Source organism: Gymnodraco acuticeps, unplaced genomic scaffold, assembly GCF_902827175.1.
Source record: "Gymnodraco acuticeps unplaced genomic scaffold, fGymAcu1.1, whole genome shotgun sequence".
Taxonomy (NCBI): Eukaryota; Metazoa; Chordata; class Actinopteri; order Perciformes; family Bathydraconidae; genus Gymnodraco; species Gymnodraco acuticeps.
Window position 1 is genome coordinate 1,567,612 of NW_022989899.1, and position 14,100 is coordinate 1,581,711.

At 40.5% G+C, this 14,100-nt stretch overlaps 1 protein-coding gene across 14 annotated transcripts in view; it reads right to left on the reverse strand.

The window, feature by feature from the left end:
- Window positions 1-14,100, reverse strand: part of myo18ab (myosin XVIIIAb) — a 146,936-nt gene that overhangs the window by 22,998 nt on the left and 109,838 nt on the right. For all 14 annotated transcript variants that reach the window (XM_034206501.1, XM_034206545.1, XM_034206493.1 and 11 more), the window contains 5 exons: window positions 13,791-13,883; window positions 10,762-10,872; window positions 8,686-8,790; window positions 6,226-6,372; window positions 5,431-5,544 (listed from right to left, as the gene is read on the reverse strand). In XM_034206501.1, coding sequence (XP_034062392.1) covers window positions 5,431-5,544; window positions 6,226-6,372; window positions 8,686-8,790; window positions 10,762-10,872; window positions 13,791-13,883 — 570 coding nt within the window. The remainder of the gene's footprint in view (window positions 1-5,430; window positions 5,545-6,225; window positions 6,373-8,685; window positions 8,791-10,761; window positions 10,873-13,790; window positions 13,884-14,100) is intronic.

A 14,100-nucleotide genomic window follows, 5' to 3' on the forward strand; every position in this document is an offset into this window, starting at 1 on the left:
AGCGCCACCCGCTAGTACCTCCAGTTGAGGAGAGGGATAGTTCTGAAGTAATCCTATTGCTGTAATGACTGGGGTAATATACATGAGAATGAGAGGCGACTGGTGCAGAGCCAAGGATTAATAAAGGATGACTAATGTGACATTGTGAAAAGGCTAATGAAACCATTTGCACATAGAGAGTGGATGAAGAGTCGGGGACAGGCAGAGCTGACACTGTGCCACCTATCTTATTAAGAAACTGTGTGTAGGGCCGCCACATCGCTCAGTGGTTGGAGCCCATGTACTAGGGCTCAGTCTAAGTTTGAATCCGGCCTGCGGTCCCTTTACATGTGTCATCAGCTCTATCTCCCCTAGCACATCAAAACTTTGAAAAAATGAAAGAAACTGCATGTAGTAAAGCTCACTTGGCAGAGCTAGAAGCCCATGTACTATGGGCTCAGTCGCTCCTGTGGAGGACCCAGGTTAGAATTCAACCCGAGGATGCCCCTTTGTCTCCCCCCTTTTAGCCCAGTCTCTCCAATAAAGGCAATAGTTGCCCAAAAAAACGTTTTAAAAAGAAGGAAAATGCAAGTAGGGGCCGCCTTATAGTGTACAATGTACAAGGGGCTCAGTCCATGCAGAGGATGGCCTTCTTTCCCCCCCTTTAAACACTGTCACTCTACATAAGGCACTGCTGGCCCAAACAATGATCTTATAATGAACCAAATGAGGGAATCTAAAGACGGCTCAAAAATATGGATTTGAATTATAATGTTAGATTTATTCATGTATTATCTATTTTTATCAGCCGCCACTGGATTATACCAAGGTGTACTTCAGTAACTTCGTATATATATATATATTATATGGGCTCAGTCGCTGCTGCAGAGGAACCGTGTTGGAATCCAACCCTAAAACGCCCCTATGTCTCTCCCTTTTAACTCCCTCTCTCTAATAAAAGGTAATGATGTCCAAAAAAAGATCATAAAAAAAAAGGACTGCCAAATATCAGCTTGGTAGAGCTAGCAGACAATCTACATGAGCTCAGTCCCTGCTGCTGAAACCTTGGTTGAAATCCAAAACAGCCACGCCCCTCTGTTGCCCCCTTTTTACTCTAATAAAGGCAATAGCCGCACAATAAACAGTCTCCCTTAAAAAAAAAACTGCATGTAGAATAAACCAAATGACGCAATCCAAAGACAGCTTTTGAAATATGGATTTGAATTGTAAGGTTAGATCTTTTCATTTCTTATCTATTTGTATTAATATAACCCTGTGCTGGATCGTACCAAGGTGTACTTCAGTAACTAAAAATATCCTTGTGGAATCTGGGGCAAATTCATTTACATACCACCTTTTCCTTTTTTATCACCAGTGGCCTCAGTGAGTGCTGATAAAAGCTTTGCAAGCAGCTCCAGCTCTTCAAATATTGTGATGGGCGCTTCAGAAAAACATGACAGTCTAAAGAATCAAACTTTCATTTAACACATTTAACAACAGGCTGTCAGTGCAATCTCAACCCAATTATCTGGCTCGGCTCTTTGTTTTTTTGACTTTTTTCCCCTCTCTGAGATTGCCATGTGTCTTTGTGGAAAAATAAAGCTGTCGAAAACACAAGACAATTTTCTCAAAACACTGCAATTACGGAGATAGAACGGCGGGAGAATGGCCAAAAAAACGGCAGACCATCTGAAAGAAATATTATTTGCATGATTTTATCTCGGTTGAATTGCAGTGTATGATGCGGCCGAGGCTCCATTTGTAATAACCATTCCTGTCATCGCTTCTGGCAGGCTTTTACTTTCCCAGCAGGCAGCATGTGTGCCGCAGAGGTCATCCTCAAAGACACCATTTGAAAACAAACAGCTGGTGCCACCTTCATCTCGTCTCTACAATATTCCTCTTCCTCCTCCTGCCAAACGGATCAGGCGTGAGGTAAAAACAATTAAGTTGCATTCAGGGTCTGTACTTTCTGATGTGAAATACTTCTACACGCCTTCAAACAACCTGATACAAAATGATAGCCGCGATGAAAGGGCTGGTGAAGAAGGGGGCCACGATTCCCTCTCTAAGATAAAGAACATGGGGCCAAAAGCAACCTGATTTTAGCAGGACAGAAGAGGAAGGCGAGTGGTGCTCAGGTGTTTTCTGTGTAGTTAACCATTAGGAGTATTGCTATGACAACTTTAGGATTGTGTTTGTCTCCTTCAAGGTCACTATAGAGCAGTTCAGGAATGAGTCTTAGTTAGCATGTTACTCCCTTGTCTTACGTCAAAAAAATTTGAATGTATTTTTGGTAAGATACCTGAAATAAGGTAATTCAAGCTTAGGAGTTTTGTTATACGGAAAGAAAATAATTCAATAATAACCCCACTCAATAATATCCTGCATAGCTGCTTAGATGCATCGTCAAATGATGGTTTATGTGTCTAAAAAAGTCTCAATCTATATTTTAAGTTTTTCTTTTTTTTTAATCTTTCTAAAGAATCTTTAAACACCTGAAAAAGGGTGTGATACTAACATTTATTATTAATATTATTAAACATCATCACAACGAATATTAGCCTTAGTGATGTTTTCACGAAGTCATGTGACTGCGATCATTCATAGCCCATTGGTAGTGATTTATGTCTGGCAAATGAATTAAAGCTTCAACTATTAGCATGAAAAGGTGGGGATTATCCTGCTGAACAAAACGTAGAAATATCCTAAACATTTGCTTGCTGAATATCTATATTATTTAATAATATTATAATCATATTTTCTGCAATATTTCAAAATCCATTGGAAATATCCCATTGCTTTCTGTTGTCAGTAAGTTCTTCTTCTGGTCCTTTGAAGAACACTTCAGAGGAATGTTTATGAGTGGATTTATTTTGTTTAGAGGGTTAAAGGAGAAAAAATAATAACTAATGAAATTGAAGGCCGCCAACATCAGCCCCTCCCTCGATGGTCAGCTCAATCCTCTCTCCTCCGTTGTCACCAACCTTGGTGTAAAGTTTTACTCCACTCTGTCTTTCCAAGCCCACATCAAACAAATCACCAAGACCTCCTTCTTTCACCTGAAAAACATTTCCCGACTGAAGCCCTCACTCTCAACTGATGACACCAAAAGACTGGTTCATGCACTCGTCTTCTCAAGAACAGACTATTGCAATGCACCATCAACCGCCTGCAACTTGTCCAGAACAGTACAGCCAGAGTTCTCACCGGTGCAAAAAGGTCCGCCTACATAACCGCCATACTTGCCCAACTACACTGGCTCCCGGTCCACTACAGGATCCAGTTTAAGGTTCTGCTCCTCACTTACAAAGCCCTGAATGGCCAAAGCCCAAAATACCTGTGACCTCATCCATACCCAGACATCTACCCGCTCTCTCCGCTCCAGCCACGCTCCTGTTCTTTACATCCCCCGCACACGTCTCCGGACAATGGGAGACCGAGCCTTCTGCTCATTCGCAGCGCTCCTCTGGAACTCCCTCCCAGATCAGCTGAGATCTGCCCCTCCCACCGAGGTTTTCAAAACCGGCCTTAAGACCCTCTTCTTTCGGCAGGCCTTCCAATAAACTTGTATCATGGTACACCTGGATACTGCCATTTGTATCGCTATCTCTGACCTTTAATTTATAACTGAATTATTTTTTATTATTTTTTATTTTTTTGTATCTCTTAAATGTTATCAGTGTATTTTGTTGTGAAGCGCTTCGGATTTGTCTTGGCAGATGAGAAGTGCTATATATATATATAAATTCAATGTATTATTATTATTATTATTAAGGAGTGTATAATTCATCCGGACACCCTCCTCTCTCCTCTGCTGCTGACCTGCAGCTGTGTCAACTCTATCTTCACCCTTCACTTCACTGTGGACAGTACATTCACATATTTAAAGTTTTCATGTTTTGTTCAAATTTGAACAGTCAGTCATTTGTCCTTTACAGGCAGGAGAAAAAGCAGCAGGAGATTAAACCTCGCTGACACAGAGCGTAAGAATGAGGGTGAAATGAATAGCAGGAGAAATGTTGGAGAGAAGAGAAAAAAGCACAAGTGGAACCAGATTGCCATGGGAACAGAGCATCAAGTACAACAAGTAATGCCAAAAGGACATAAAAATATACAGGTCAAAAGATTATGAGAGGCTGAGATAAGAAGAGGAAGAAAGTAACATGTAAAGAAATGTATATTTTCTCAGGGAAATAAAGATCGGAGAGATTTGGGAAATAGGGTGAAACAGGCAGAAAATGAGGAACAGAGCTTATCTCTGGCTTAAGGCAATAGCTTGACATATCTGCTACTGCAGTGTTAACACCACAGATAGTGCAGCCTTACAAAAGCCTCAAAAACACACCCTACCACTGACGACCATTTACTAATGACAGCCAGTTCCCCTGAACTGAGGGAGGGGAGCGAAGGCTAATATTTGATCATTATACTTGTTTTAAAAAGCGTTGAAGACAGCTTTCTGTTTAAAAAAGCAGCTCTATGCACATACTAACCTTTATTATGACTTTATTAACACTGTTGAACACACCACTGCTAAGCATTATAATGACCGTTGCTAAGGAGGATCGATGGAGAGAAGTCAAGAGGTAAAAAGACTGTGTAAACAGGAAGGAACACGGTATGGGCTGCTCTGGCATTGTTCAAGGATGTTTTAGGATCACAACTGTGAACAGACTTGGACAGTTACAGAAAACATTGATAAGTGCTGTTCATTTGAAATGAATGTGTTGTTGCAGCCCTTGGTTTTTTCTTAGCGGAAGCAATGCAACTATTTTCAAGTCAATATAATCATTTCAATTAATATTGAGAGTCAAGTTGTTAGTTTGTTTATATGTGGCTGTGTAGTAAGCGGGATAATGTGCAGTGAAGCCGTCATTATTGAAGAAATAACACCTGAAGGGCACATTATCCCTTAGCACAGCACAGGATCTACAGGGGAGCGGGCCGTTTATCTTAGGTAGTTATTTTTCCGGTAACAATCAATAACTAATAGCTCACTAGGCTACAGATAAACGACATTCAATGATGCTGGGCTAATATGCTAACGCTACACAATTGAAATGCAGGTTGGCAAACACAACACATGATTTGATTTAAAATGAACAAATGAATTGCATAGGTACAATGTAAGACTACAACTCACAGTCACCACAGAAGTGATCTGAGGGCTTGCTAAATATTGTTAGTGTTATTGTCACTATAATATATTGTAGCATAAGAATGCATATAACACATTTAGGGACCAATGGTGTGCACTATAGTGTAGAGACCAATCATTTTTGGAAGGCTTCTCTTCCTTTAGCCTTAATCACCTGCCCCCTGTGCCTCCGATTGAACTTCCAGTCATCTCTTAAATAAGGTTTTGAAATGCCTGTTTCGGTTTTGTAACTTCAGGAAAAAGTGTTACTTTATCAAGGCTGAGAGGAGGATACACTAAGCTGTACTCACCGCCTGTTTGGTTTTGGAAATGTCCTCCATCTGAACGTGCAGATCTTCAATCTCCACCTCCATAGACTTACGAGCCTTAACTGCTGACGCACACGTGAACTCAGACTCCTCCAGCTGAAAAGGGCACAGAAATAGAGGGAATAGTTTCGGTTAAGACTTTACTTTTAGGTTTAAAGATCACTTTACCATTCCATCAAGCAAACCTCTAAACATACAATAACTCTCTAAAACTGCAAGACGAGGGAATCTACATGTGTACTCATTCTGGGAGTCATAACTCGGTGAAATCCAAACAGACACGATACACATATTTGTATAACTTACACTTCCCGAAGCGTGGCACTGTGGCAAATACATATCAATAAATCCACTTGGAGAAAAACGAATGAGACATGTTTCTAAGTTTTCCACTAAAAAGCACATCACATATTACCGTCTGACTCCATAGCAAAATCATATTTCCTGTTTACATCCCCTAAAGCTCCCAATTTATAAGAAACTGAAGTTCCAAACTAAGTTTTGATTAGCACCCAATTAAAAACAAGACACGGTATACTGTAGTACTGAGTTACAATCAATATTAGTTATTCATTTTCACAGTGCTCAGAATGTCTCATGGACAAAGCTTGTTTGTAGTGTTGTTGGTTGTATAGGTTGTAGTGCATGTAAATGGTCTGCAAAGTTCCCTCCAGAGGGAGTTTCTCATGTCACAGGAGAGGCATAATTCCAATATGAACCTGAAAATGAGCAGAATATGTCCCTTTTTAGCATGATTTTTAAAAATGATTTTGGTACCTGGTTTTTGAGCTGGGCGATCTCCCTCTTGCTGGGCGCGTTGTTCTTTATGTGGTCCAACATGATCTGAGCGTCAGCCAGCAGAGCCTTGGTTCTCTTCAGGTCCTTCCTCAAACGCTTCTCAGTCTCGATGTCCCCTCCTCTCACCTGGAACACAGGCACAGTCCATCAGCATCCACTCAATACATTTGATCTTTTCATTTTCCACCGCATACTTTGAGTTACAATTGAATCCATTCAGTAGGGGACCAATAAGGAGCACCATATAGATTACAAAACATTATTTTGGAAAATGTGTTTCCTTGCATGGCCTAAGATCTACTTGAGTAAACAAATCTCTTCACTCAGGTATTTTTCCACAGGCCCTAAAAACTGCAGTCATTAAACCGCTCTTAAAAAAGAATAATCTAGACGCTTCAGTAATGAACAATTACAGGCCCATATCAAACCTGCCATTTCTAGGTAAAATCAATGAAAAAGTAGTTTTTCAACAGTTGAGTAATTTCTGGCATTTAAATAACTGTTTCGATGTGTTCCAGTCAGGCTTTCGTCCAAACCACAGCACTGAGACTGCTCTTGTAAAGGTCTTCAATGACATCCAGACAGTGGCAGAACTTCAGTGTTAGTATTATTAGATCTCAGTGCTGCGTTTGACACTGTTGACCACAGCATATTACTAGACCGACTAGAAAACTGGGTGGGACTTTCGGAAACAGTTCTAAATTGGTTTGAATCCTACTTAAAGGACAGAAACAACTTTGTTTCTATAGGTAAATACTAGTGCTGTCAAAATTATCGCGTTAACAGCGGTAATTAATTTTTTGAATTAATTGCGTTAAAATATTTAACGCATTTAACGCATTTGCAGAATGGCCCGCCCCATACGTGCCACCAGTGGCAGCGCCAGGGTATGGCTGGGGTAGGCTACACCCATACCAATAAATGGCTTAGCCCCACCATGAAAAATGATGTTAAAGTAAGCAAAATAAAGTCTGCCAACTCGCGGAGTAAATTGCACAGACAGCAGTTAGTAAGATTGATTTCAGTAGCCACGGTTTTGAAAACTTTTGTCACGTAGTGATCGTCTTCTCAATAGAACATCTTTGATAATGTCTTCTGGCCAATCAGAATCAAGATAACGGCATGGTGTTGTTGCAGGAAGTCCCGACGGAGAATACTTTTGCTGTAGTACAGGGGTGCACATAACTGGTACGCAGGTTATGTGCGTAATCTGAAATGCGTACCGTCACTTGTGTCACAAAGCGCATTTGCGTACCGACGTACTTGTGAAGCTTTTCCAGAAGTCGGTTAGATCACCGGACGACAGAGTCGGTCTCCGTGTGCACAGACAGGGCTGCTGTTAACGTCGGTCTGTACAACGGAATTGTGCCAAAACTACGCCAACCGGCTGCGGAGGGAGACCCCCCCCCTTCACTGGAGAACTGCGCTAAAACAGCTGATCACAACGTTCACACTCTGTGGTCACGAAGTATTCCACTAGCCCCCCACCCTCTGTCGACTTTCCTGAAGTACTCGCCCGTTGATAGAAATCAACACGTAATGAATTAAGACCCCACGGTTTGATGATTGATAGGTGTGTGGGCTATCTTTCATTTTGACACACAGAACAATGTTATAATAAACATATATACTGTATGTTAAATGGATATATCCGCCTTCTTTCATTTATCTTTCCATTCCCACAACAATATACATAAATAAATGGCATATTTTGGACATAGTTCGAATGGTGATTAATCATGATTAATTAATTTTTAAGCTGTGATTAATCTGATTAAGAATTGTAATCGTTTGACAGCCCTAGTAAATACACATCTGAGTTGACAAATATGACACCCACGTGTCATACCTCAAGGCTCCATCTTGGGGCCTCTTCTCTTTAACATCTACATGCTACCACTGGCTCAGATAATGAAGAACAACAAAATAAGTTACTATAGCTATGCAGATGACACACACATTTACATAACCATTTCACCAGGAGACTATGCTCCAATTCAAACACTGAGTGAGTGCATTGAACAAATCAATGACTGGATGTGTCAGAACTTTCTCCAATTAAACAAAGATAAACTGAAGCAATGGTTTTTGGAGCCAAGGCAGAACGTATAAAAGTTAGCGCTGAGCTTCAGTCTGCAATGTTCAAAACAACAGATAAAGCCAGAAATCTAGGTGTAGTCATGGACTCTGACCTGAGCTTCAACAGTCACATTAAAACAGTTACTAAATCAGCCTACTATCACCTAAAGTCCGAGTCGGATAATTCATTTGGAAATAAGGCATACAATCTCCTCTCTATACATATTAAGAAAAAATTAATCGAATTGTTGACAAATGATAAAGACTCCTGACATAATTGTTCAAATGAATTCTGAGTTGACTGATGCAAAGAAGGTTGCAGCTTGAGAAAGACTCTTGAGGGACCTGCAGAGGACGTACCTTGTCCTGTGCTGACAGCATCTTGGACTCCAGCTCTCTCTTCTCCTTCATAACCTTCTGCTTCTCATCGTACTCTTCTTCAAGCTGGACCTCCATTTGCTTCAGCTTGAAACACAAAAACACTCAGCAGTGAGTACACGCACAGTTCTGTGTGAGCACATGGAAGTCGTGCACGTATCACTAATAACATATGACCATAACATATCTGTGTATATATATATAGTCTTACAGAACAGCTTTACAGCTAAATGTGAGAACAAACATTTTGAGTTCTTAGATTACAGCCCGAATTTTGACTTTAAAGGTTACATACAAATTGGTTTAAATTTGAATATCTTTTTGACATGTGGCCCTAATACTCTTCTGTTACTTCTAAATAATATTTGATAGTACTATTATTAAGTGTAAACAAATAAAAACACCTATTGGCCCATTACTGGCAATAAAAAGCTGCCACTTAAACACTTTTATATGTTGATTTATTTAGATAATGCTGCTATTTAGGGCTGCAAATGTAATATAAATATTATATCGGAATTGCAATATGGACTAGCGCAATGTCCAAATTGCAGTAAGCTCAATTTTGTGAAGGCAAAATATGTGAAAATACAATTCTGAGAGAAGTATGGTGGAAGAGCAGAGAAGTCCTGGCCTGCAAACAGTATTCTACAGACTTGATTGAAATGATCGTTTGGTCCAGATTATAATTAATTTACATGATCATGTTCAAATGTAAACAAAAATGCCAAAGTTAGCAGCTTTATGGGGATGGCGATAGATGAACCGTAAAGAAGAACAGATATTCAGGATCCCGCCAAAATGAAGGGTAATACTATCTGTAACAAATGTGCAAGTCCATAAGATATTTTACAAGTTGGTTAAAGACATTGAGCAGCTGGTGGCTCTACAGAAAACTTAAGTCAGCAGTAGCTTGTATGTTCATAATCTTTTGATGCATACAAATAAGCGAGGTTTCATGTTGGGGCTAACGAAGCCTGGCATAAAATGTCCAATTTACACTTTAAGGCCATTTCCTTTGTGTATTTATTCAGCGTCCTCAAAAACTGCATCTCTATGTTAATGTCAGTGGAAGACAGTGCAGAGCTTTAGTAAATATAGAGAAGGCTAATTGTGGGGGGGGCTAGAGGGCTCTGTGGTGGAGGCCAGGCAGAGCAAATACAGCATTAACAGAAGTAATAGCAAGAAGGCTAAAACTGCACCCAGAATCCAAAGTTAACCCCCCCCCCACACTCACAGACCCTCCCACACATATGGACCAAATGGAGCCATATTGCTGACATGTACTTGTGACTGAAGAAACAGCAAATAACTTCCATGTTCAATCTTCATTTACCAAACACAATTATAAATACAGTTTGTATTCTTACTGTTTGATAAGTATAGTACAGTTACTACCACAAAGGCCAGCTGCTAATTAACCTTACACTAATGGCTTAATGTACATTTAGCATTACATATATTTCCACTATACTAATACATACAAACCACTGTTTCCTATATAACACTAATGCTTTAACCCTACACTTCCTGTACATCTTATCATTTTTAAAGTTTCAATGTGAAGTGTCAGTGCAGGTTATATTGAGTTTAAATGAATGTTTTGTATTAGTGTAGTGCAGGAATGAGTCCTCAACATCGGAAATCAGTTAGCATTTTAGCGCTTTTGGTTTGCTCGTCGTAATGTCAATGGATTTTTGATAAAATGCCTGAAATAACCGCACTGGTGATTGTCTTGAGCTTTTACCTGTCTTATAAACAGAGGATGCTAACAAGTTACTAACTGAGATTACTAAAAGTCACCACTCTGCATGCAAGTGTTAGTATAAACAGTAAAAAGTGACTATTTGAGGATAAACAGTAACCAGCAGGGCCAAAATCATTATAAACTACAGCTAACTTAGCTATTAAAGACAACCATTTCATTCTGTGCCTAGTAGCATAGACTTTATACCTGTGTCTCCCTCTCATTGAATCACAATTGAAGAACAAAAAGCTGACATGACTGCAATCTTAAATAACAGTTTTAAAATGTGTGTATTAAAATGTGTGTGTCACCTTCTTGCTGCAGGACTGCCTGATCTCCTCCACCTCATCGTCTTTGCTCTCCACCTCCTTGGAATGAGTCTGACGGAGGCGCTCCGTCTCCATCTCCAGACGAAGCTTGGCCTGGAAAACAAACACAGATACTGTAGATGTGCTGACTTCAAACCGTAGTTTCATTTCTATTAACAGGTGTGCAGATTAGAATTAGGCAAAAATGGCAAGATACAGTGGGGCAAAAAAGTATTTAGTCAGCCACCAATTGTGCAAGTTCTCCCACTTAAAAAGATGAGAGAGGCCTGTAATTTTCATCCTAGGTACACTTCAACTATGAGAGACATAATGGGGGGAAAGAATCCAGGAAATCACATTGTAGGATTTTTAATGAATTAATTGGTAAATTCCTCGGTAAAATAAGTATTTGGTCACCTACAAACAAACAAGATTTCTGGCTCTCACAGACCTGTAACTTCTTCTTTAAGAGCCTCCTCTGTCCTCCACTCGTTAACTGTATTAATGGCACCTGTTTGAACTCGTTATCAGTATAAAAGACACCTGTCCACAACCTCAAACAGTCACACTCCAAACTCCACTATGGCCAAGACCAAAGAGCTGTCAAAGGACACCAGAAACAAAATTGTAGACCTGCACCAGGCTGGGAAGACTGAATCTGCAATAGGTAAGCAGCTTGGTGTGAATACATCAACTGTGGGAGCAATTATTAGAAATGTAAGACATACAAGACCACTGATAATCTCCCTCGATCTGGGGCTCCACGCAAGATCTCACCCCGTGGGGTCAAAATGATCACAAGAACGGTGAGCAAAAATCCCAGAACCACACGGGGGGACCGAGTCAATGACCTGCAGAGAGCTGGGACCAAAGTAACAAAGGCTACCATCAGTAACATACTACGCCGCCAGGGACTCAAATCCTACAGTGCCAGACGTGTCCCCCTGCTTAAGCCAGTACATGTCCAGGCCCGTCTGAAGTTTGCTAGAGAGCATTTGATGATCCAGAAGAGGATTGGGAGAATGTCATATGGTCAGATGAAACCAAAATAGAACTTTTTGGTAAAAACTCAACTAGACGTGTTTGGAGGAGAAAGAATGCTGAGTTGCATCCAAAGAACACCATACCTACTGTGAAACATGGGGGTGGAAACATCATGCTTTGGGGCTGTTTTTTTGCAAAGGGACCAGGACGACTGATCCGTGTAAAGGAAAGAATGAATGGGGCCATGTATCGTGAGATTTTGAGTGACAACCTCCTTCCATCAGCAAGGGCATTGAAGATGAAACGTGGCTGGGTCTTTCAGCATGACAATGATCCCAAACACACCGCCCGGGCAACGAAGGAGTGGCTTCGTAAGAAGCATTTCAAGGTCCTGGAGTGGCCTAGCCAGTCTCCAGATCTCAACCCCATAGAAAATCTTTGGAGGGAGTTGAAAGTCTGTGTTGCCCAGCGACAGCCCCAAAACATCACTGCTGTAGAGGAGATCTGCATGGAGGAATGGGCCAAAAATACCAGCAACAGTGTGTGAAAACCTTGTGAAGACTTACAGAAAACGTTTGACCTCTGTCATTGCCAACAAAGGGTATATAACAAAGTATTGAGATTAACTTTTGTTATTGACCAAATACTTATTTTCCACCATAATTTGCAAATTAATTCTTTAAAAATCAGACAATGTGATTTTCTGGATTTTTTTTTTCTCATTTTGTCTCTCAATTACAGGCCTCTCATCTTTTTAAGTGGGAGAACTTACACAATTGGTGGCTGACTAAATACTTTTTTGCCCCACTGTATATAACATAGGTCTAAATCAGGGGTGGGGAACCTTTTTCCTCTCAAGGGCCATTTCAATTTTTTCAACATCCTCCGATGGCCGTACAAATGATTGACCTCTGCTTAAAAATACTAAAATCACAGCCCATTCATTTGGCCTTTCTTTCATGCTGTGCAAAGAAAAAGCAACCTCTTAATCCAGATATCTCACCATGACTCGTGTATGCACGTGCACGGTTGTGGCATGACCACCACAACAGAAAGATATGGACACAAGATGTGTGCAAATGTATTTAGTTTCCTATCCATGTGAACATGATTTAAGTGGGGGGGACCTAACCTCCTCTAGGGGGTTCCGGGGGCATGCTCCCCCGTGAAGATTTGTTTTTAAATGTTGAAGTTAAAAGCATCAATCTGGTGCACTTTGAGAGCAACATTAGGAGATCTATGGAAACATCTCTCAACACCCAGATGAAACAGAACTGTAAGCAGATTTTATTTTTCTTTATGGATATTTTACAAATCACTCTCCTTTCAAACTGTATTCTTGTTTATTAATAAAAACATTTATTTACTGTCATATAGTATTTTATACCTGTTTACCTTATTCTCTTATTTTTTTATAATAACTATAATGATCATATAAAGATGTGCCTTTACCTCACTGGTTGTAGAAAAAGCTTCTTATATTCGTTAGCGTAGCTAGCTAACCAGATGCTAATAACAACAAAGTTATTGACTGTATGATCAGTATGACAGATGAGCAGATCGCCACTGGGCTTTCAACTAAAGACACAGATACGCAAAAACTGTGGCATGTGTAAGGCTCCTTATGGGTGCTGCAATTTGTGAAGTGTTGGAGCGACGTTCTGGTGCTCTCCGTCAGAACTGCACCCCTGTCAGATAAGACATATACCACGTGATGACACGTTAGGCTCGTGTTGTGTTCAAGGACCCTGACCTTGGCCAGGAAAAACAGGCACTCGCTTGTTTAATTATTTTGCGGGCTAGATTTCTTTAATTGTTTTCTTGTTTGCGTATACGGCCCGGGGGCTGGAGGTTCCCCACCCCTGGTCTAAATGAATAGTGCTGGATGGAGTCTTCTGAGCTTTAAGCCTCTCAGGTTAGTAGAGACCAAAGCAGGTCTAAAATGAATGAATAGTCATGTGGTCTGCTTGATGAGTAAATATGTGTGGTTTATTTTCTGGACAAAGAATAATGAAGGAGGCTGAATATTCCATGTGCTGCATCTGTACCTGCTCCAACATCTGGATGGTGCCGGCCTGCTCGTCCAGCTCCTCCTCCTGGTCCTTCAGCTTAGCCTCCATGTCGCGCAGCTGCTTCTTCACCTGCATCGGAACACAGTCATATACATTGGAGTCATTAGCTGTTTGCTAACAGAGCTGCTGGAGCACTGAAGGACTTTCTGCAGATTGTCTGCTCAGTACAAGTATACAAGAGTATACACAATAACACACAATAGGAATCAGTGAGAAAAGAAAGAAAGAAAGAAAGAAAAAGAGAAGGAATAAGAAATATAAATAGAAAGAAATAAAGAAATATATA